Genomic DNA, 24,459 nt, shown 5'->3' on the forward strand with positions numbered 1-24,459 from the left:
AGTCCCATCCAACCAGTGGTGAGTTTACCATTTTTTTGCTCTGGTAACCCCCAAGCCTGGACTCAAAGCCACCCTGGACAGGAAGTGACCATCAGCGTGGACAAAAAGAGAATTCCAGGAGAAGCCCTCTAATCAGGCATCAGAAGCAGGACTAACAGTGGCAGAGGAAGGGGACCCTCAGGTGCCTAAAACCATGAAGGAGGGGACCCTTCCTCTCTAATTGGAGGTGCTATGGTTTCAAGGGGGTGGGGCAAATTGCTATTGTCTTTCCATCTCTCTGCTGGCCCCCCATTTGGCCCCAGCCATGAGTGCAGTCACAAGAAGTAAGTGGCAGGGTAGGGCAATTAAATCCCCAGCTTTCTTGCCAGAGGACCAAAAAGGGTAACCTCACTGAACTGGAAAGTACGGGGAGATTGTGGAGATGGTGAATCTTCAGACGGCAACTCCATATAGTCATTTATGAACTCTTGAGCTCCCCCAGGTTGGGCATGTATAATCTGATCCAAAGTTTTAAAGATAATACCATTTATAATAGCTCTCTTAAAATTAAAAGACATGGAAATAAATGTAATAAAGCATGTACAGAATTTGTATGCTGAAAACTACAAAACGCTCATGAAAGAAATCGAAGAAGATCTAAGTAAATGGAGAGACACACCGTGTTCATGGATTAAAGACTCAACACAGTAAATATGTTAGTTCTCCCCAGATTTATAGATTTAACATGATTCCAATCAAAATATCTGCAGGATTTTTTTGTAGATACAGACAAGCTGGTTCTAAAATGTATATGGAAAGGAAAAGGAATTTGAATAGCCAAAATAATTTTGAAAAAGAGGAATAAATTTTAAGGAATTACCCTACCAGGTATTAAGACTTACTGTATAGCTGCAGTGATCAAGAGCATGTGGTATTGGCAAAGGGATCGACACATGGATCAATGAAACAGAAGAGAGAATCCAGAATGAGACAAATATGGCCAATTAATTTTTGAAAAGGACATAAAAGCAATTCAATGGAGAAAGGATAATCTTTTCAATGAATGGCTTTGGAATGATTAGACATCCTTAGGTAAAAAATGAATCTCAACTTAAACCTTACTTACACCTTATACAAAGATTAACTCAAAATAGATCATACATCTAAATGGAAAACATAAAACTATAACATTTTTAGAAGAAAACATAGGAAAAAGTCTTGGTGACCTAGCTAGCCTTAGGTAAAGTGTTCTTAGATAAGATAGCAAAAGCATGATCCATAAAAGAAAACATAGATTAATTAGACTTTATCAAAATTTAAAACTTTTGCTCTGTGAAAGACATGGTTAAAAGAATGAAAGATAAGCTACACACCGGGAAAAATGTTTGCAAAACTCGTGTCCAAGAAAGGACTTATAGCTAGAGTCTCTAAAGGACTCTCAAAGTTCAACTGTGAGAAGCAAATAGCTCAATTTAAGAAAGAACAAAAGACTGCAAGAGACACTTAACCACAAAGGATAGATGGAGGCGAATAAGCAATGGACAGATGTTCTTGTCATTGTCATCAGCCATTAGTTGAATGCAAACCAAAGCCATGATGAGACACCACTACAGACCCACTAGAGTGGCTAAAATAAAGAATGCTGACCTGGTGTGGATGCACAGAACTGGAACTCTGACACATTTCTGGTGGGAATGCAAATGATCCAGCCATTCTGCAAACAGTTTGACAGATTTTTATAGTTAAACATACATTTATAACGTGACCCAGCAATCCCACTCCTAGGTATTAATCCTTAAGAATGAAAATGTATGTTCATGCAAAAATCCATACATGAATGTATTTATATCACGTCTATTTATATAATTATTAAAAGTCTGGGACCCAGGAGCTGGCCGGTTAGCATGCAGCCTTATAACACTCAGAGCACAGCCTTATTACACTGATATCCCCTTACCAGCCAGCCACCAAAAAAAAAATAAAGGCAAAAATCTGGAACCCAAATATCCTTCACTGGGTAACTGGATGGACAAACTGTCATACCTCTGTACACTGGAATACTACTCAGTCAAAATGAAGGACTAATTATTGATACACACAACAACTTAGCTGGATCTCAGAGGCATCACGCTAAGTGAAAGAAGCTGGTCTCAAAAGATTACATATTGTATGCGTCCACTGATATGGCATTCTTGAAAAGACAAAACTATAGTGATACACAGATCAGAAGTTGCCAGGAGTTTGGGGAGGGAGGAATCTGTGACTCTGAAGAGATAGAAAGAGGAAGTCTTTGAGGGTAATGGGGTGCTCTGTATCCTGATTGTGGTGGGGGTTGCACAAATCTATACATGTGTTAAAATTCATAGACATGTACACCAGACGAAAGTCAATTTTACTGAATACTAATTTACAAAGAAAAATTCTGAAAGTACATGAAGAAATTGAATAATTAAAAAAAAAAAATCCAAAAAAGTAATAGGTTGCAAACATGAATCAAGAAAAGGCTGGTTTCTGCTTGCCAAGCTGAGAAGAGAGAGAGAGAGAAGGCTGGAGTGGCTATATTGCAACAAGATAAATTAAACTTTAGAATGAGTAATACCACCAGGAATGGTGAGGGAACCTTTGTAGTGATGAAGGGTCAGTTCATCAAGAAGACATAACTAAATGTACTTGCACCTGTTAACACGTATTAACGTTTATTAAAATACACCAAGCAAAAGCTGACAGGACTGCAAGGAGAAATAGATTTCAACTCTCCTCTCCCAGTAATTCAAAGAATATGTAGACAGAAAATCAGTAAGGCTGTGGCAGACTTGAACTTGACCTGATTAACATTCCTAGAGCCTCACATTCTTCAAGTGCTCATGGGGCACCACCATGATGCACCACATCGTGGGCTGTAAAATAAGGCTCAATAAGTTTAAAAGTATTGTGTTTTCTGACCTCAGCAAAATTAAATTAGAAATCAACACCAGAAAGATCCCAGGGAAATCATACGTGTTTTACTAATAGGGATGCTGGATCAGAAATGCATGGAGGCCCCTGGCTTTAGGTGGGACCTCCAGTGCTTCTTTCTGAGTTCCAAGGAAGGAGCTAGGAGATGCTGAGCTCTGAGGGTGTGGAGCAGCAACAAACCAGTTTCCAGAAAATAAGCCTCTGGCTTAACTTCCACTGGACACCGAGAACAGAAGTTAAACCCAACAAGCACTGTGGGAATTGGGCAGGAGGCCAGCTTCCCCTTCCAGCCCTCAGCCTCATCCTCTCCAATGTGCTCTGCAAGGCTGCTGGTGACTGCTGTCTTTCTTGCAGGAAGCCACTCAGTGCCCGATGCCTGCCTCTCAGCTCCTTGCCAGAACGGGGGCACCTGTGTGGATGCAGATCAAGGCTACGTGTGCGAATGCCCTGGAGGCTTCATGGGCCTGGACTGCAGGGAGAGTGCGTCTGGGCTGCTGGGCCTGCCTGTGGGCAGCAGACTCCGGGAGGGTCCTCCCATGGGTTGTGCATGCAGGAAACACGAGAGAAACGTGTGTGAGAGTGTGCATGTGTTTGAGTGTGTGTGTGCGTGCACACAGCAGTTCTGATGGGAAAGTGGCTGGAGAAGGGCAGGGTCGAAAGAGGGCCCATCTTCCTGTGCCCCCACATGGGAGGCTCCTCCCTCTGTCCATGGCAGGAATCTCCGATGACTGTGGCTGCCGCAACGGAGGCAGATGCCTGGGCACCAACAGCACACTCTGCCAGTGTCCCCCCGGCTTCTTCGGGCTCCTCTGTGAATTTGGTAAGTGCCCAAGGCTGGGGCAGGAGGCATCCCCCTACCAGGGTATGAACGGTGGTGGGCCTGGTCCAGATGCTTGACCAGTGGTCCCGTGAACTCCCATCCCTATTCCCGGAAGGGCTGGCCACAGAGTGCCTGAACCTGGTCGCCATGGCGGGGTCACTGGGTCTGGGGCAGCTCCACCCTTGTCAGGGACTTGAGGTCCCCAGGAAGACACGTGGGGATATGGGTGAGCTTACCTTTTTCCGCAGAAGTCACGGCCATGCCCTGCAACATGAACACACAGTGCCCTGATGGGGGCTACTGCATGGAGTATGGCGGCAGCTACCTTTGCGTCTGCCACACCGACCACAACGTCAGCCACTGTGAGTGCTTGGGGACAGGCCTGCAGAGCCGGAGTCCTTCCAGAAACCAGGGACAGGGTGGAGAGAAGGTGGTGGGGGAAGCAGGCAGAGGCCAGGGCATCTCCTGCCCCCTGCTGACTCTGGGGAGGACCTGCATGTCTCAGAACCTCTCCCAGTAGCCTCCTTCTCTCACACGAGGCCAGATGTTGCCTCTTCACCCCTCACTTACACCCAGAGGGAAAAGCCCATTTACTGCAATACAAGCACCATGTAGCGTCTTCCCTAAGCCCCCAGCATAAGCTATTAAAAAACTTAATACATACACAGTTAAGTGTATGTAGTTTAACACATTTACCACAATATATTTGTTAGTGTATAGACGATCGGTCACTTACATTGTTATAATTACGTGTAATGTAATAATGATAATGTTGGAGGCAGTGATGTAGGAAGACATTTATGTATGGGAGCTCAGTCCTACCTCAAGGGAAGAGGGAGGGTGAATTCTGGGACACTCGAGAAAAAGAGAAACTCCAGGGAGGGGCCTTAGAGCTCTCTGCGGGGGGTCAAGACGCCTGCAGAGTGTATTTTACGTGGCCTTGGCTCTAGAGAGGATGTCAGGGTGACCCTGGCAGGCGTGGCTCCCGCCAGCCTCTTGCCACGTGCAGGAGGAGGCGCATGCTCCAGGACCGCCCTCTGCGCCCCTCCCCCCAGCCCTGCCGTCCCCCTGTGACTCAGACCCCTGCTTCAACGGTGGCTCCTGTGACGCCCACGATGACTCCTACACGTGCGAGTGCCCGCGCGGGTTCCACGGCAAGCACTGCGAGAAAGGTAGGGCGGGGGCGCCTGCGGCGTCAGCACCCTGGAGAGCGCCCGCCGCGTCCCCCGCCCGCCGCTCTGCTGTTTACCTGTGGCTGGCGCCGCACCCCTGCTGTTCTGTCACCTGTCCTGATCTGCAGCAGTGCTGGCCTGCTGGTCAGAGCTCTGCTTTCCTCAGAAGAGGCTTAGCTTCCTGCTCAGCGCTATTCCAAATAGATTTTAGAATCATTGTATTGACTGAAAAAAATTCATTAGGACTTCATTACATCTAATTCAAGGTGGAGGATGTTGATGTCTCACAACATTTAGCCACTTGAGAACCTAAGTGTTCTGTAAGTACATTCCTCGCCAACACTCACCCATGCAATGAAGTGGCACTCGGGACTCCCATCAGTGACCCAGACGTCTCAGGCATCCCCTTAGTCAGTGCCCAGAGGGTGGCAGCCTGACCCCAGGGAGGCCTGGCTAGTTCTCCTGGGGCTCAGCGCCCTCGGCAATCCCACAGCCCTTGCTCGTCTGGAGAACCAAGACCTCTGTGGATTTACCTGGACATCTTCCCATGGCTACTCTCCTGCCCTTTACCATGTCCCCGAGGGCAGGTTCCCGACAGTCTAAATCCTGGAATCCCATGGCTTCCCCCACCCCCACAGCAGAAGGAGAGGGGATTTCCAAAGAGAAGACCCCTCTGTTTGGTTCTCTGGAGGAGCTTCTGAGGCCTTTCACCCTGAACATTCTCTTAGGACCAACCCAAGCCCGCATACAGGCGCCCTGCCCAGGTCCACTCTTACCCTGCTGCAGCTGCTTGGCCCCCATGGTGTGCAGAGGCCACAGCACCCATGAAGTGTCCCACCCAGAGCCCACACTTCTCCAGGCTAGGCTCCCAGCACCCAGTGTCCCTGCCCAGCAGTCCTGTGCCCATCCCAGGAACTACACAGGCCTCCCCCAGGGTGCGGGCTCTCAAGAGCAGGTGGAGCCACCAGTGTGGACACCTCTGAGCCAGGGTGGGGACCAAAGGGGTACAACAGGTGGCTGCTCTCAGGGGTGGGGCCGCTGGAGCCTGCACATGCAGCTGGTGAGGCCCCTTGGGGTGTGGGTGGGGGAAGAGAAGGGGTGAGAACACTCTCCTGCTGCACCTGCCCCGAGAATGCCCCAGTCCACAATTCTGGACTCCTCATTGGCCCCTGTGGAGGTGTGATTTGTTTGATTTAGTGATTGTCACTCGATTCACACCTTTATGTGGATGCCTCAAGCACAGGCCCAGGCGTCTGAGCTCCTTGGGGGCCCAGAAAGTGGTAGGCCCAGAGAAGATGTGCCCACACCAATGCAGGCACAGAAAACATAAAAATAAAACTGACTGCCATGGATCTGGGTGTCGGGTCCGCTGCAACTCAGCTCCTCTGTCTTCAGATGTCAGATGTGTGTCACAGGAAGCGGGCGGCACTGTACTCACTGGCTGGGATGTGGGCCCCACTGTCCCAGAGCCCGGGGCAGAGAAGAGGATGGTGGGCAGACGGCCCCCGAGTCCGAGCGGGGGGGTCTCCAGATTGTGACCCCACCACACACCTGCTCCACTGGCTTGGCCCTTCTGCGTCTGGGCCTCAGGGCTCAGCTCTCAGCCCACCCCGTGCCAGAGGACCAAGAAAGCACAGTGGGGTGCGTGGGCCTCTGCAGGGCCAGGAGTCTGACCCTGCTCATCCGTCTCTCCCTGTCCTTCCACTCAGCCCGGCCACACCTGTGCAGCTCGGGGCCCTGCCGGAATGGGGGCACGTGCAAGGAGGCGGGTGGCGAGTACCACTGCAGCTGCCCCTACCGCTTCACCGGGAAGCACTGTGAGATAGGTGTGGCCCCTGGGGGGTGGGAATGACTGGCCAGCCCTGAGCTGGGGCCCTGAGCCCGCTGGAATCAGCCTGGATGGGGAGGAGCTGACTCCCAGCCTGGCCGCCAGCATCTGCCTCTCAGGAATGTTCTCATGAAGGCCCTAGCTCTGGGATGTTGGGAAACCAGGGAGGGTTGATGGGTCATGCCACCTGACCCCTCCAGGTGCCTTCTGCTTCCAGGGAAGCCAGACTCGTGTGCTTCCGGCCCTTGTCACAATGGTGGTACCTGCTTCCACTACATCGGGAAATACAAGTGTGACTGTCCCCCAGGCTTTTCTGGGAGGCACTGTGAGATAGGTAAGGTATGTGGGAGGCCAGCCCCCAGCCAGGCCAGGGCAACTGGGGACTTTGTCTCCTCTGAGACATGAAAAGAGGCCCCGTGGGCAGGGCTGGCCCAGGCCCTAGAGGGATAGGAGGCAGAGCTGGGTGCAGGAGGCAGGACACCCCCCACAACCCAGAGGCCAGCAGAGAAGACATGGTGATCAGGCTCCTCCTGCATTCTTGCAGCCCCCTCCCCCTGCTTCCGGAGCCCGTGTGTGAATGGGGGTATCTGCGAGGACCTAGGCACGGATTTCTCCTGCCGCTGCCAAGCGGGGTACACAGGACGCCGGTGCCAGGCAGGTGAGAGGACTGGTGGGGGGGGCATCAGGATGGGGGGCATGGGATTACTTCCTAATCTCTGCAGAATTGGGCAGCACAGCAATGGGGAAAAAAGGCAGGACACCTCTGGGGCAGCCAGTCCCCAGGTGAGAGGACTCGTGGGGGGGGCATCAGGATGGGGGGCATGGGATTACTTCCTAATCTCTGAAGAATTGGGCAGCACAGCAATGGGGAAAAACGGCAGGACACCTCTGGGGCAGCCAGTCCCCAGAAGTCAAGCACCTTCCCCCTAGGAAGGGTGGTGCTAGGAGCCAGGCAGGCCAAAGGCAGAGCAGTGGGGAGGGGCCCAGGCAGGTGCCCCACAGCTCAGGGCAGGTTGCTGTGTCCTGCAGAGGTGGACTGCAGCTCCCCTGAGGAGGTTAGGCATGCCACACTGCGCCTCAGCAGCACTTGACTGGGCTCGGTGGCCCCATACATGCATGACCGCAGCTACAGCATGAGCGCCCCCAGCCACGCCTAGGTCTGCCAGCCTCAGGGTGTCCAGAGTGAGCCTCCCCAGTGCTTCGGTGATTATGCAGGCCCCCAAAGGTGGGGTGGGGCAGTGGGTCCACACCCTCTCACCCAGCCACATGGAGGAACATGGGGGCTACAGACCCAAGGCTGGGCACCATTTCTGACCCTGGCCCTGCCCTCCTCCCAACCCTTCTCTTTGTGCATCGAGGCTGTGGGTCCTGTGGGTCCACTTTGCTCTGGACCTGTCTCTAAGGCTTTCCTGTCCTCAGAGCAACCCAGAGCCAGGAGTCAACACCCACATGCCCACTCTGCAGATGAAACAGCTGAGGCCAAGATATAGCCAGAGAGCAGAGTCCTAAAGAGGCAGATCTGGGTCCAAGACCCGCCTTCTACTCTTGACCCCACCCGGACCTGCAGAATCAGAACCTACACTTGAACAAGGCCCCATTCCCCCACAGCCATTTGAGGGGTGCTGCTCCAGAGAGCATTGCCTCCGGGATTGCACCCATGTCTGCCCTAGAGCTGGGGGGCATGGCCTGGAGGCAGGCCCCGCTTTGACCGAAGCCCCTGGAGAGGTGGGGCCATTAACACAACTGCAGGTGCACTGCGTTAAGCCAAAGCAGTCCCAGCTCTGTTCACCAGAAAGTCTGTGTGGTGCTCGTACAGTTTCCATCAAAAAAGGATTTTAAACACATAAGCTCAGGGATGGTGGGTGACAGCATGAGGAGATGAATGAGGCACATGAGCATATTACTGTCTCCCAAATGCCCCACAAAGCCCGGTCCAACCTGTGTGGCCCTGCTCAGGGGAAGAATTCTGGAAAACAGGCGGAGACCACCTGGCCTCAAGCATCTTTCTTTTACTCCTGTCCTCCCAACCCCAGGGCTGGTACATCACTGTCTAAGAGACCAACCTTCTCCCAGTGCTGCTTCTCCCCCAACATGCTGCCACACGAGAGGCCAGTGTCCTCAGAGAAAGTGAGCTCACCAGCCAAGAGACTGAGACACCGCAAGTACAACCGCCTCAAAAAGTAGGGCTGGCGGTCGGCTCAGGTGGTCAGAGCGCAGTGTCGTAACACCGAGGTCGGGGGTTCAGATCCCTGTACCAGCCGGCCACCACAAAAACGAAAAAAGGTCCACACAACACATACTATTAGAAGCAGAAGTGTGGAAGGTAGACAAGCAATATAAAATAATCACGACAAACACACCGACACAAACATGGCACTGGGGTCATAAATCACTTTTTAAAAAGTGGAAATAGGAAGATTAAAATATGTAAAAGCTGAATAACAAACATAATTTATAAGTGGATAAAGATGAGGAATAAGTTAGTGAGCGAAAGCTCAGTTTGAAGCCCTTTCCCAGGAAGGAGGGAAGGTGAAAAGTCAGAAGGAAAGCACGGAGCTGCGGGAGGCAGGAGAGCCGGCACCCACACCAGCAGCCCGAGCAGGAGAGGAGCAGCTCACAGAGAAAGCAATTTGGGAGTGGTGGTGGAGTTCAGTTCCCAGAATTACAGATGAGTGACAGGGTGAAAGGGTCCACAGAATGTCCAACAGGAGAAAAGGGAAATCAATACTATCCACATTGTAGTAAAATTTAAAACTACCATAGACAACAAAAAAATTGTCTTAAACATCCAGAGGGAGAAACGGATTACGTACAAATGTGGGTAACAATCAGATTGGCATTCAATTACTCAACAGCAACATCAGATGTAAGATCATGAAAGGATATTTTTAAATACTGAGGAGGTCCGTTTGGTTAGTAGGTGGACAGTTACAAAATACCATCACTCTCACTGTAACGTCAAGGAAACCTCATGAAGCCTATGAAGTCATATCTTTAACCTATCAAAGAGTGAAGCTGAGGCAAGTCCTTCCTGGGTAAGAAAGACTTGGCTGCGTTCTGCCCTGGGAGCAAACCCACTATGGGCAGGGAACTTTGAGGGACAGGGGAAATGCAGCCAAACTCTTCATGCTGTGGGAACGAGCACGACTGACTGGGATCAAGAGAAGCCACACATGCAGAGTAAGCCCTCAGCACTGCACAGTTCTCCCCACAGGACTTGTATGAGTGTGTGAGATGCCAGGGGCTGGTCTAGAAGTCAGAGAGAGATTTCACAGTCTCACAAGACCTCAGTCCCAAGTCCAACAGGAAGGAGAGGCCCGTTCCAATCCTCAAGCATTTAAAACCAATCATGAACTGAAACTACCGGAAACTCTGCTGCAGCCCCAACCCAGGGACTGAATTCCTAATGATATCAAAGAGACCAGCTACTCAACCTAGTCATTTGATAGAGAAGGGAACACGATCATCCTAGAGGTAGGAATTTTGCACTTTGGTCTCCTGTTCTTGTACATGCTGTGTCTGAGGAGCAAGAAATTATGACACATCATCTAGAGAAAAAATAGTCAATAGAAACAGGCCTATAGAAGGCCCAAATGCTGAAATTCGCAGGCAAGGACTTTTAAATGCCCTTATAAATATGTTAAAGAAAATAGAAAAGAGAGGCAAAATGAATGAGAGAATAGAGAATTTGAACAAAAACATTTTTAGAAGTAGCAAGAGTGATTCTAGAACTGAAAATACATCTGAGATAAGGAATAAATTGTAGGCTTAACAGAACAGATATGACAGGAGGAAAATGTCATGGACCTCAAGGACAGGACAACAAAGCTATCTAAACTGCAGATGAGACAGGAAAAAAACCATTAAAAATGAATTACGAATTATGAATAAATGAATTTTTTAAAAACAGAACAGAGCATCAGAGATCTGTGGGCCAACATCAAACAGGCAAGCAAGCACAGACTGGAGTCCCAGAAATAGAGGATGGAACAGGCAAAACAAATATTTGAAGATATAATGATTAAGCATTTTCTAAAAATGAAGAAATACACCAACCCACAAATTCAAGAAACACAGCAAATCCCAAACAGGATAAATTTTTTTGTGTGTGTCCTTTTTTTGAGACCGGCCACACCGCGCTCAGCCAGTGAGCGCTGTGAGCGCACCGGTCATCTCTATATAGGATCCGAACCCGCGGCGGGAGCGCTGCTGCACTCCCAGCGCCGCACTCTCCCGAGTGTGCCACGGGCTCGGCCCCAAACAGGATAAATATTGAAATAAACTTAAGGACCAAAAGTTTTTATCCAGTCAAATTGTTATTCAAATAATTTTGAAACAGCTCTTGGGTCAAAGAGGAAATCACAATGGCCATTGAAAATATTTTTTAAATAATTAACAATGAACTCTTTGTATATCAAAACTTGCATGATGTGGCAAAAGCAGTACTTCATGAAAATCCAAAGCCTCACTACCCATGTTAGAAAAGATCAGACTTAATGAACTAAATGTCTGATTTCAGAAGTCAGGAAAAAATAACAAGTGGTACTAAAGACAGTGGAAGGAAAGAGGCAGTAATTAATGAGATAGAAATCAAAGGTGCAAAAGAAAAGTTTAAAGCAAAAATTAGTTCTTTGAAGAGCCTAATAAAATGGACAAATCTCTACAAAGACTGATAGGAAAAACAAAAAAGCACAAATAAAAATCTTTATAAATGAAAAAGGTGACATAACCATAGATTAACAAGATAATAAAAGAACACTATCAACTACACTGTACAAATAAATTGGAAATCTTAGGTGATATGGACATAATACTCATGAAAAAATACAATTTCATAAACGTGACTCAAGGAAACACAGAGCACCTATAGAGTCCTGTGACTAAAGAAACTGAAGCTGCAGTTCAAACATTTTCCCACAAAGAAACAACAGGCCCAAACAATTTTATAGGTAAATCCTACCAAGCTGCCAAGAAACAGATCATTGTGGTATTACACAGACTCTTCCAGAGAGCAGAAAATAAAGAATATGTGCCAACACATTTTATGAGGCCAGTATAACACTGATGCCAACCCAGACGTGAATAACAGGAGACAGGGGAATTTTGGGCTCATTGAACATATGAACATGGATGCAAAAATTCAATAGTCTATAAAGACTATGTGCACCATTATCAAGTTGGATTGTTGCAGGGATAGTTTGATATTAGAAAAAACTGCTACACTACCAATTAAAGGAGAAAAATGATAAGAATCTCAATTAATGCATAAACATTTGACACAATTCATGCCCAATAAGGAATAAAAACATGCTTTCTTATTCAGATAAAAGTAACATGACATACACACCTTTAGTACCACATGATGTAAAATAAAACAGGATTTATTGGAAGGAAAACTTAAAAGAGAAGTAACTGAGCTCAGATAAGCCCCCAAGTGTTCATTGCCCAGAGAGGTGTGCCAGGCACAGCTAGACCGGGGGGCCATGGGAGGAAGCACACAAGCACAGGCCACACACTTACAGGGGAGGGGACAGGCTTCATCAGGGGAGCTGCACGGCAGCGAGACCCCTGATCCTGGTGGCACAGGGAGGATCTCGAACTCAAAAGCCATTCTTCCGCCCAACTGACCTAGATGTGCTGCACTGTCAGTAGAAGGAGGGAAAGTAGCTTCTGAGGCAACTCTGCTATGCATCTCCTGAAACCAAGAATAAACAGTGTCCTAGACAGAGAAGCATTCCCCTTAAGATTGGAAACAAGACAAGGATGCACATTTACCTCCAATTCTAATCAATATTGTATTGGAAGTACTAGCCAATGTGATAAAGCGAGAAAAAGCAACTAAAGTCATGAAAATTTGAAAGGAGGAAGTAAAAACATCAGTATTTGTGGTTGATATGGTTGTCTTTAATCTACAGGAAAACTACCAAAAATGACAGAAAATGTAGATGTTTAGCGGATGTAGGTTATTATAACAGAGTTAACTGCATGTTTATATATCAGCCACAAACAATTAAAAGGTAATTATAGAAAAGACAGATAAAAACTAATGAAACCAAAAGCTAGTTCCTCGAAAAGATCAATAAAATTGGTAAATCCTAGCTAGACTGGTCAAGAAAAAAAAGATAGATTAGCAATATCAAAATAAGTATAGCGATGCCACTAAAGATCCCCCCCAATATCTAAAAGACAACAAGGGGTACTGTGAACAACTTTAGGCCAATGTATCTGGCAACTTGTGGGAAATGGAAACTTTGAAAGACAAGTGCCAGAACTGACACAACAGTCAGGAGGACACCTGCCTAGCCTAATGTCTACTGAAGAAATTTCATTTGTTATGCAAAGAAAACAGGACAGGATCAGATTGCTTCACTGGTTGATACTGTCGAACATTTAAGAAAGCATACTTGTTTCTGATCTTACAGAAACAAAAAAGGAAAGAAAGGATACCAACCTTACTCAAGCTCTTTTAGAAAATGCAGGGGGAAGGAACACTTCTCAGCTCATTTGATGAGAACAGTATTGTCTTGATTCCAAAGCCAAGATACACGTATTACAATAATTGAAATTACAGACTAATGTCCCTCATAAACATAGACACAGAAATCCTAATAAAATATTACTAAATCAAACCCAGTACTACATAAAAAGGATAATACAACCATGACCAATAGGATTTATCTCAAGAACACATGTTGGCCTAACATTTGAAAATCAATTAATGTACTTTACCATATTAGGAGATAGAGGAGAAAACCATATACCTCAATAGAGGCAGAAAAATCATTTGAAGAAATTCAACTATTATTAAAACCTCTTAGTACACTAAGAGTAGAAAGTAATTTCCTCAACTTTATAAAAGGCATCCATACCTAAGAAAATGCTTAATGGTGAAAGACTGTCCCTGTAAGCAGGAACCAGGTAGGGGAGAAGTCTGAAAAGCCTGTATGGGTGAGAATGTGGATCAACAGGATTTCTTATCAATTGCTGGCAAGAGTGTAAACTGGTATAAGCACTTTAAAAACAATTTGATAATTTGCCTGTTGATTTGGCCATTCGTATAACCTGTGTCCCAGAAATTCCACTTACAGGTATAAACCTAAGAAAAACTTGCACATGTGCACTGGGAGATACGAGATAATATACAGGCAGCATTTTTGTAGTAGCAGAAAGTCTAGAACCAACTCAAATGCCCACCGGAAAGAATGGATGAAGTGTGACGCAATCACACTATGGAGTAGGGGAAATCAGTGAACCACACGGCCCACAACAGCTTGGAGCTCTCAAGCCAGCATCGAGTGAGAGAAGAGGATGTGCATCACAACAACCTACTGGCAAGACCCACAGACAGGAAACAGAACCACGCATTGTCTAAGGCAATTCACAGAATTTTCAAAATATGTTAGAACAGCAAAGAACTGATGACCACAGAAATCCGCATCACCAGGGAGGAGGACGGCACGTGACCAGATGAGCCCCTCAGCATCCTAGCTCCCAGGGTGGGTGCTGGTCCCTGGTGTCATTAGGTCATTGCCATCTATTTACTTACTTTTTAAGCATTAAAGTTACACTTTTCTAAAATGAGACACAAACTCAGGAGCACAACTTCCAATTTAAAAGAAACCTGTGGTGAACCTTTGAAAACTGAAGACTGGTCTCCACATGTATTGGTTTCGTACCGTAATTGTTACACATTGAAGTGGCGAGATTGGGTGTAAGACCTTTCTGCCAAACCCCCGAGGCCTTTGGCCTGTCCACCTGAGAGCTGTTGGAAGTGAACCCCTCAGCGTCTTCTGTGAACCCTTCTGTGATTACGAATGTCCCCAGCCATTCCACAGACCCTGAGCCCCAGGCGTGTGTCTACTGCCCCACGCCTCCCCTTCAGTGCTGTCCAGCCCTGGTTTCTGGCCTCTCCAAGTAATAAGAGGATAGCGTAGAATTCTGTCGGGCCCTTCAAAACTAGTTTATGTCTATCTTAATTTGGCTTAATAATGGCCACATTGCTTTACTCCTGGGGTCTCTCCTCTCTCAGAAATTGATGAATGCCAGTCTCAGCCGTGCCAGCATGGGGGCTCCTGCCAGGACCACATCGCCGGGTACCTGTGCCTCTGTAGCACAGGGTATGAGGGAGCCCACTGTGAGCTGGGTAAGATGGTCTCAGCCCCCACTGGGGATGGCAGCCCCAGAACCCTGACCTTGTGCCTGAGGCCTTGCTCCACCTCTCCTCTCCCTGGACCGGTCTCTGTCTGGGTGGCCGGGGGTGGGGCCCTGCCAGCTCTGACATCCAGGATGGAGATTTATAACCATCTCTGCCTCCACCTCCCCAGAGACCGAGAGCTTAGCTGAGAAATGCTGACCTGGCCTCAGACTCTGGGCTCAGGAGGCAGAGAAGGTGGGGAGTGGACAGGGCAGGTCACAGCCTCTGAGGCCCAGTCTGGTGCTACTGCTGGACAAGCCCTGCGCCCCCTTTCACCTTGGTAGGGCTCTAGGCCCTGAGAGACAATGGCCCAGCAGGGAAGGCAAGGCCCGGGGAGCTGTGTCTTGTTGTGGCCCCTGGGGAACTTCCTGGCTTGAGTGGCGTGGAGTGCAGTAGTGGCCTGAAGTGGGGCTTTGTCGGCAGGCAGTGGAGGTGGCAAGTCTACCAAGGAAGGGCAGGTGTGGGGCTGGTGGAGGAAAAGAACCACATCCAGAGGAGTGATGCCTGGGCAGGCAGGGTGAAGCATCCTCAGGAAGTACACAGAATCCCAGGGAGTGTAGCCAATGACACCCTTTCCCTGTGCAGAGATAGACGAGTGCTTAACACAGCCTTGCAGAAACGGTGGTTCGTGCAGGGACCTCCCAGGGGCCTTCGTCTGCCAGTGCCCTTCAGGCTTTGTTGGAGTCCACTGTGAGACAGGTAGGGGCTCCCCTAGGGTGGGTCCCCATGTGCGCAGCCTGGGCTGAGCAGGCCACCCCGGGGAGAGAGACAGCCAGGGCTGGCGGCTGTGTGGGGTGGGGGCGGGGTGGGGGTTGTGGGGAAGGCTGAGCATCTCCCCAAGAGCCCCTCCCACCGCCCCCCCGGCCCTCCCCGTCCTTTTCCTTCTTCCTGCTGTCCTCTCCTCCCTCCCCCAGACCCCTTCCTGCGGCTCGGGCCAATTCTCTGGGTGTTCTCCAGAGGTGGACGCCTGCGCCTCCAGCCCCTGCCAGCACGAAGGCCGGTGCGAGAAGGGCGACGGAGCCTACCTGTGCGTCTGCCCAGAGGGCTTCTTTGGCTACCACTGCGAGACAGGTGGGGCAGCAGGCCAGCCCGTTCACCCGGGGCTCCACAGCTGCCTCCTTGGAAGGCCCCTTCTCAGTCCCCTGGCTAGTGGTCCTTTGTTCTCCCTTGGTGCCCCCATCTCCTGCATTCACCCTTCCTGACAGCCCCACCTCACCTGAGTGCATGCCCAGGCCGTGGCCTCACATCCATGCAGAGCCCTGCTGTCCCTGGACAGGCCAAACTCATCGCAGCCCCAGGGTCAGCACTCGCTGTCCCTTCCATCTGGAATCCTCTCCCCCACCAGCCCACAGTGCAGTTCCTCTGGATGAGCCATCCAGCACTGACCTGCAGGGGATCCCCACTCACCACTGTTTTCCTTTATGGCACTTGGGATCTCTGGAGTTGCCTCTTTCCCAACCTGCTGAGTGTCATGGGGGTGGTGGACTGACCTGTCTGGGCTGAGTGTCTCTGGTGCCTAAGCTGGGCCTGGCCGGCCGTGCTCAGCGGCATAGGGTGGACAGTGGCTACGCAGCCCGAGCCCACCACAGGGCCGCAGGGGTGGTGAAACTGCAGGGAGGCAGGACCGCTGTGGGGCTGCCCCTCTATCCCACACCCAACACAGGAGGGACCCAGCACCCCAGAGCACATGGAGGAGGAGGCCCAGCCCCCCATGCTCACTGCTGCTCCCTCCCCTAGTGAGTGACCCCTGCTTCTCCAGCCCCTGTGGGGGCCGTGGCTACTGCCTGGCCAACAATGGGTCCCACAGCTGCACCTGCAAAGTGGGCTACACAGGCAAGGACTGCACCAAAGGTGAGGCAGCGAGGGCGGCAGGGGGCTCCCTAAGGCAGTGCATCCAGGCAGCTGCTTTCACAGGCCTTTAGCTGAGAAGTGGCAGGGGACAGAATCCCGGGTGCATTAAATGCAGTCACACATGCCCACACTGGGGGAGGGCAGCAGGGGGCTCCCTAAGGCAGTGCATCCAGGCAGCTGCTTTCGCAGGCCTTTAGCTGAGAAGTGGCAGGGGACAGAATCCCGGGTGCATTAAATGCAGTCACACATGCAGAAGCGTGGACCCCCCTGAGGCGCGTGGCCAGTACCCTAGGAAGCTCCCCCGGCAGCTGCCCGAGCCAGGCCCAGGCAAAATGCCTGACCTGGCAGGGGCTTCCACGCCAACAGCTGACCACTCCCCTTCCCTTGTGTTTTGATCGAAACTCTGAAGAGCTCTTCCCACCAACGGCCCTCAAGGTAGAGAGAGTGGAAGACAGCGGGGTCTCCATCTCTTGGCGCCCACCTGAAGGCCCATCTGCCAGGAAGGTGCTCGATGGCTATGCGGTCACCTACGTCTCCTCCGATGGCTCCTATCGCCGCACAGACTTCGTGGACAAGAGCCGCTCTGTGCACCAGCTCCAGTCCCTGGCAGCTGGCAGGGCCTACAACATCTCCGTCTTCTCAGTCAAGCGCAACACCAATAACAAGAACGACATCAGCAGGCCCACAGTGCTGCTCACCCGCACACGTGAGTGCCGCCAGAGCACTGGCCATGTCTGCCCCCCTGCCCTGTCCTGGAACCAGCCTTGACAGGAGCAGGGGCTGACACCCAAGGCGGGTGGGGCAGACATAGCGTCTGCAGCCGAGGCCCATGGGACTGCAGGCCCTGCCACTGCGCTGTGGACAGAGCTGAGTGGACAGAGCCGACCTCCCCACGGGAGTGGGGGGACGATAAACAAGGTACAGACATAGAATATAGACACTGGAGAAGGAATGGGGGCTCCCTGAAAAGGCACCTGGGAGGAGCTGGTGCCAGGAGCAAGGTATTAGGGGCAGGCGGTGGGCAGCCCTGTGGATGTTTTCAGTGGAATCTGAAGCCACTGGAGAATCTCACACAGCTGGGTGGCATGACCTGATGTGGACTGTGACAGGTGCACTGCCTGCCCTCTGACCATGGTGGAAGCAGGGAGAGGCTGGGAGCAGTGGGGAGGGTGAGGACGGTGAGGTGTGTAGCTCTGGACTACCCTGAGGTGGAGCCTCGGGACGGTCCACGTGAGTGTGAGGGGGTCATCATTGGGACAAGCCTAGGGGTAGTGCCAAGAGAGGGCATCTAAGGCTCATCCCCTGAAGGGGGCAGTCCAGCTGGAATTACAGATCCGGAGCTGTGGACTGCAGCTGGCTCTGAAAGCAGAGACCAGATGCAATCCCCGACAAGTGGGGCGGGCTGAGGGGTACCAGGCGAGGAGGGGTCCAGGAGGCAGAAGGCAGTGGCTTGAGGAGGGAGGCCTTGCACGAGAATGGAGCCTCCACAGAGCCCTCCAGAGAGAAAGGGCAGCCAGGGTTCAGGCATGAGGGAGGACAATGCTGTGCAGGAGAGGAGAAAAGGGGGTGGCACGTGTACAGGAGGCTTTGAGGGTTCCAGCTCACTGGTCTGTGGATGAAAAGGATCCAGGGGAGGGGGAAGAATCCCTAGAACACACCCATGGATGGATGAGGGGTAGGATCCTGCACAAAGCAGAGGGGAGGGAGCTGAGGTGCAGCTGATACAGGGGCCAAGGTTGGGTACAGGGCCGTGGGGGCTGTGGAGGAGGCCGTGGGGCTCTGTGTCCAATGTGCTGGGTCCTCAAAAGACAAGAGCAGAGAATGGGGAAGGGGCACTAGAGGCTTGAGGAAGGAGGGAAAGGTGCTTGGAGTTTGGACTGAGGAGTGGTGGGACCATCGCTGGGGGTCAGGGATTCGGGGTGAGGCCTGGCACCCGGCAGGGCCCTCCCAGCTGGCCACAGGAGTGCATGTGGGGAAGCACGATGGTGTTGACTGGCTGGACCAGGCGGCAAAGCAGAGAGCAGCTTGGCGGATCTCCTAGGAGGATGGCATCCTGGAATCTGCTGGGGTCCGGCCAGGGCTGGCACTGAGTGCATGGAGGGCAAGGGACAGGACAGCAACACAGGATGGGCCGAGCCCACCTGGGGGAGCCTGGAGGGACCCACCATGCAGAAGATGTATGCCCTGGGGACTGAGCAGGGGAGTCCTGAGGCCGGCTTCAGGAAGGATGCCCATGCAGCTGCCCGAGATGGAGTCTGCCCTCGAAAGGAGCTTCTCCCCTGCCCACATCAGAGAGGGGTCTTCACCAGGAGACCAGGGTGGGGGTAGGGTCCACTGTCCACGCCCTGGCCACTGGACTAGGGCAATGTGCCAACAAAAGCTGAGGGCTGCCCACTGGGCTCTCTTAGTCTGGGGGGTGGCCCCTACCTGACCCCTCAGCAGTGGCACTCAAACCTCTGAGGGGACTGGACGAGTGGGAAACTGAGCTCACAAGCAGCCTCTTCCCAACAGTCACTAGGGACTCTCCGTGGCTTCTGTCCCACTAGGCCCAGCATTGCCCACACTGTGCCCAGATCTTCACTGTTAGTGAGACCAAAGCAGTCAGCAGCACAAAAAAAAGAGGGGACAGCCAGGGTCAGCCCATGTCAGGAAGGACCCACCACCCCATGGCCTGTTGGTCATATCTAAACTGGGAGCAAGATCCAGCCTCTGGTGGCCCCGTCCCCACCACCTGAGTCCTCACTGAGCAGCTGAGGGAACAGCTCTCCCATCACCTCTTTGTGACCCCAAGCACCTTGCCAAGCCCGGTCTCGTCCCGAGTCCCCCACCCCCCGGGGAGTGAGGACCTGGCAGCATCTGCTGAGCACACTGTTGCCCCTAGGCCCACGCCCTGTTGAGGGCTTTGAGGTCACCAACGTGACGACGAGTGCCATCTCAGTGCGGTGGGCTCTGCACAGGATCCACCATGCCACCGTCAGCCAGGTGCGAGTGTCCATCCGCCACCCTGAGGCCCCCGAGGCCCAGTCCACCGATGTGAACAGGAGTGTGGACGGGTTCACATTCGGGTAAGAGAGCAGCCTAGGGCTCGGGGCTAGAGCAAGGGCAGGGGCTTACATGTTCTTCATGTCCCTGCTGTGCACCTGCGGCTCCCCACCTGGGTGGGTGGGTGCCAGGATGAGCCAACCTCTGCTCCTGGGGTCTCACTCCTGCCCTGCCTGTCACAGGGCCACCATGAGCAGCAAGTTCTTCAGCAGTGTCAGAAGGTGTCCAGAGAAGGTAGGGGAGTTCTAAAACTCTGGGGCCGTGCCTCCTGCACAGATACTGAAAGAATGGCCTGGCCACCCAGAGGGCAGCTATCAGGGAGGCTGGAGAGACACCCCGGGTTACATCAGACAGCTCCTGCCTGGGCACCTGTTGGCTTCCTGGTGCTTCTGCTCCACTGTCTTCCCAGAACCCTCCCTTTATCTTTTAAATGTTTTCATGACTTTTCCTGATTTACATCCTAGCCACTTCCAAAGAATGACTTGAGGTGGCTCATGACAGACACACAAATGAGGTCCAGGGCAGGCACTTAGTGACTGTGTTCCAGGTCCCCAAGACCAGCCCAGGTCGATGATCCTCTTTGAGTCCTCAGCATGGAGCACACTCCCAGCTGAGCTACATTAGGGAGGAAGGTGCGAGGGAAATCAGCGGGGGAAGGTGCGCGGGCAGGGCCTGGGGGAAACCGGGCACGAGCTGCTGGAATCTCCTCCCAGAGTCATGCAGCATGTTCTCAGTCCCAGCAACAAGTTGTGAGGACACATGTGAAGTGTGGACTAGCAGGGGAGCCCACCAGTGGCCCCGCACCCACAGTGGTTTGGAGGGTTCCGCAGCACCTCTGCCCAGTGCCTGTGCAAATTCCAGGCTCCACACGGTCTGCACAAGCAGTTTGTGTGCAGTGAGCCCCTCTCATCTGTTAGGGTGGTGGGGATCTTCTCAAATTCAAGTTCCCAGACACAAGCCAAGGGCCAATTTGCAGGCAGGCCCTTCTGAGGAGAGCAGCCAGACAAGCTGTTACCCTTTTCTGCACAATGACCTTTTCCAGTGCCCCTTTTCTGGCCTCTCCTGTCTGAAAAGCAGCTCTCTGACCACTGCAGCTACCCCATGAGCACTCGAACTTTCTCAGCCTCTCTCACAGGACTAGACAGACTGTGGAATGGTTTCCCACCCGAGGAGCACATGGGTCTGAGGACCCCACATCTGCCCCTTGTGGAGAAGCCTGCACACCAGAAGCAGGACAACCCACACCCATGGTCACATCCTCTCTGGGGAGCCGTGGTCCAGCAGCAGAGATGGACACAGGCCCCCCAAGACATTCCTGTTCTCTCTCCCTTGCCTCCCCTCCTGGCAGGGCCCTGCTGCCTGGAAGGAGATACACCATCCAGGTGACCACTCTCAGTGGGCTCGAGGGAGAGGACCATCCCACGGAGAGCCTTGCCACCACACCACTGCACGTGTGGACACGTAAGTGGAGCAGCGTGGCCTCTGGCTCACACAGGGCTTTATTCCAGAAGCTCTGACCTGCTGCCTGTATCCTTCAGTCCTCTCCAAATTGTCCATGATGCTAGAAACCCAGCCCTTGGCCTCCCAGAGGTTTCTTCCACTCAGACTGCCAGGGAGGGACCATTGCACTGGGCTGGTCTGGATCCTCCTGCTGGGGACATCAAACACAGCCACCCTCAGCACTCAAAGGCTCCTGGCTTCTGGCAGCTCCTCAAAGTGGCCCCTGCTGAACACTGACCAAAGGGCCAGAGGCGCACGCTGGGCCGAGGACACCCCACTGTCCAGGGCTCTGGGACCGTGTGACCAGCCCAGTCTGGCTAAGTGCTGTGGTGTCCCTCAGTCCACATCACCCCCAACACATGGGAGGAGAGAGAACATGGGCAGGCAGTGCCACGAAAGGGGAGGTTGCAGGTAGGTCTGCAGAGTTGAGGTCTGAGCAGGACCCTGCAGGGGGGGCTTATTCTGTGTCTCCTTGGGCTCTAGGACTCCCTGTCCATGGCATTCAGACACAGCCCACCTGGGGGAGGCATGTGGAAAGGCAGGGGAGTCAGTACTGGGACCTGGGCCCACCCTCTGCCTTTCTAGCCCACTCCCCTTATCTACATTCCAGGAAGGTCTGCACAGCCAGACTCAGGAGGATCGAAAGTGCCACGTGGGAGGGCACTAACCTGCCAAAGGCAGCAGGGCTTTGCTGAGCAAATCCAAACCTGAGGGGAGGGCGATGTTCTGGGGGCCGTCCATCCTTACAGCTGCAAAGGCACTCTCCCGCTGTTCCTTAGAACTATAAAATCATCCTATAAAAACAGACTATAAATCACACTATAACCATGACTACATCTGGCTTCAAATGAGCCTTTAGCATCCGTCTCAGATCTTAAACTGTGTCCTCGTGAGAAGACCCCTTCACCCATTCTTCACCTCCCTCGCCTGCTCCATGCCTCATCCAGGGCCTCTGCCTCCAGCAAACCTGACTGCCTCCCGAGTCACGGCCACCTCCGCCCATGTGGTCTGGGACGCCCCCACCCCCAGTGCCTCACTGGAGGCTTATGTCATCAACGTGACCACCAGCCAGAGCACCAAGAGCCGCTACGTCCCCAACGGGAAGCTGACGTCCTACACGGTGCGCGACCTGATGCCAGGGCAGCGGTACCAGCTCTCAGTGACGGCAGTGCAGAGCTCGGAGCATGGCCAGCTGCACAGTGAGCCTGCTCACCTTTACATCATCACCTGTGAGTGCTGCAGGGCTGGGCAGGGTGGCTGCAGCCAGCCATCGAGGCCATCAGGATTGGCTGGGTGGTGCAGGGGGCCTGCTGCCATCCTCGGGGCATGGTGTCCTTATCCAGGAGAGACGGTGTCCTCCTGCTGTACTTCAGGATGCTGACTGTGCATGGGACATCAGACAGATGGCCTAGACACAGGACATGTGTTAACATGGGAGAAGTTCCTGTATGAACATGGAGGCTTTCCAGTTGGCAGGGAAAGAAGGCCTTACTAACAGATGGCACTAACAATTTGGGAAAAGAAGCCTGTCGAGCCTCCTCTTGTGCTGTACCCCCTAAGTAGACCCCGGACGGTCGGACAGTAAATGCAGGGCACCACCTGGAACAGGCACTGAGAGCAGGTGGCGTAGAGGAGGCCTAGGAGGGCAAGAGCAGCCCAGAGCAGGGTGCAGAGGCTCAGAGGCCACGCTGAGGATACGTGTTTGTTCCCAAGTGCCATCTGGGACCTGCCTGTTCCCTCCAGGGTCCTCTTGCCCTGCTTACCTTGCACACAGGGTGCCATGGGCAGGTGGTTTCTCTGGGCAGTGCAAGAGCGGAACACGGGAAGAAAGAGGAGGAGACAAACACAGAGGAGTGGCCGTGCCAGACAGAGGAGCCCAGAGAGCAGCCTCAGGGGCTCCCAGCAAGGGCAGCACTCCCTGCTCCTCCCCAACCCATCAGGCTACCCTCAGGGCAAAGCACACATACTCTGAGAGTTTCCACATCCAACTCTGCCACTACCACCAGCTCAGCTCCAGCACACCTGCCAGGTGGAGAGGGCAGGTTGGGGCCTCTCTGTAAGCCAGTCAAGAACAACTGAGTCAGGGGACATGATAAGGGGATGAAGAGGGCAGGAGTGGCTCGCAGTATGAATGAGGTGCCCAGCCTGAGACATGAAAGGACGCTGTTAGGGTGACAGATCAGCCTCACTCTCCAGGCCTCAGCTGAGGTGTCACCTCAGGAACAGCAGCCTGGGGAGGAAAGCTATGACTCTGGGCAGCCTAGGGCAAGTCCCTGCGCCTGGCTCCCGCCATCAGATGGAGAACTTGCTTCCAGGGTGGGGGCTGGGGCCAGCATCTGGACTCAGAACCCCCTGTGATGCCCAGGCCAGCGTGTGTCTGTGTCACGGCATGCATTGCCTGTGAGCAGGTGGGCAGGGAGCAAGGCTCCAGGGCTCTCAGGAACACACAAACCCCGCCCATGACCACATGCCGGCACGCACTCCCCCCTTCCCCTCTCTAAGCATAGCCTAGTGTGAGGTGCCCCTTCCCGTGCAGCATAGCTGGGGATGGGAGCCAAGGGCAGCCCCGCCCAGCCCCCTGGGCCACTGCCCTTCTCCCACCTGCTCTGCAGCCCCCAGGGATGGCACCGACAGACGCTGGCCCCAGGGAGGACACCATCCACGGATGCTCAGAAATAGACTGCCCCCAGTGCGCCTGCCGGAGCTGCGCCTACTCAATGACCATGGTGCCCCCGAAACACCGACCCACCCCCCCAGGTACACATCCAGCCATCAGCCCCCATCATCCTGAGGCAATGCTCGAGCCATGATGACCCTCTTATCCTCTCTGCAGGTTCTCAGAACTTGTGGATGGCAGAGGAAGAGTGAGCGCCAGATTTGGTGGCTTGCCCAGCAAGTCTGTCACCGTGGGATCACGTGAGTGCTGTGGCCTCCCTGGCACCAACTTTGTGGCCAACCTAGTGGCCTCACTGCCACTCTCACCAGCCTTGTCCCCAATATTAGTGCTGAGGCCCTTAAGAACTGAGCTTAAAGACACCCAGTGCTGTCCCAACCAGGGACCCCAGCCCCACAGCACTGGCAGCACAGACCATCCACAGTGTCAGGGAGTGGGCTAAAG

General features: G+C 52.7%; 1 protein-coding gene across 1 annotated transcript in view; it reads left to right on the forward strand.

Annotated features, from left to right (window-relative positions):
* Nucleotides 1-24,459, forward strand: part of SNED1 (sushi, nidogen and EGF-like domains 1) — a 68,765-nt gene that overhangs the window by 27,269 nt on the left and 17,037 nt on the right. The window contains exons 11-27 of the mRNA XM_008578367.1: nucleotides 3,289-3,414; nucleotides 3,650-3,754; nucleotides 4,003-4,116; nucleotides 4,810-4,926; nucleotides 6,636-6,752; nucleotides 6,972-7,088; nucleotides 7,299-7,412; nucleotides 14,784-14,897; nucleotides 15,534-15,647; nucleotides 15,906-16,019; nucleotides 16,686-16,799; nucleotides 17,209-17,505; nucleotides 19,681-19,864; nucleotides 21,190-21,302; nucleotides 22,289-22,570; nucleotides 23,954-24,098; nucleotides 24,175-24,257. Of these exons, the coding sequence (XP_008576589.1) occupies nucleotides 3,289-3,414; nucleotides 3,650-3,754; nucleotides 4,003-4,116; nucleotides 4,810-4,926; nucleotides 6,636-6,752; nucleotides 6,972-7,088; nucleotides 7,299-7,412; nucleotides 14,784-14,897; nucleotides 15,534-15,647; nucleotides 15,906-16,019; nucleotides 16,686-16,799; nucleotides 17,209-17,505; nucleotides 19,681-19,864; nucleotides 21,190-21,302; nucleotides 22,289-22,570; nucleotides 23,954-24,098; nucleotides 24,175-24,257 (2,370 nt within the window). The remainder of the gene's footprint in view (nucleotides 1-3,288; nucleotides 3,415-3,649; nucleotides 3,755-4,002; nucleotides 4,117-4,809; nucleotides 4,927-6,635; nucleotides 6,753-6,971; nucleotides 7,089-7,298; nucleotides 7,413-14,783; nucleotides 14,898-15,533; nucleotides 15,648-15,905; nucleotides 16,020-16,685; nucleotides 16,800-17,208; nucleotides 17,506-19,680; nucleotides 19,865-21,189; nucleotides 21,303-22,288; nucleotides 22,571-23,953; nucleotides 24,099-24,174; nucleotides 24,258-24,459) is intronic.

Source organism: Galeopterus variegatus, unplaced genomic scaffold, assembly GCF_000696425.1.
Source record: "Galeopterus variegatus unplaced genomic scaffold, G_variegatus-3.0.2 Scaffold1671, whole genome shotgun sequence".
NCBI classification, from domain to species: domain Eukaryota; kingdom Metazoa; phylum Chordata; class Mammalia; order Dermoptera; family Cynocephalidae; genus Galeopterus; species Galeopterus variegatus.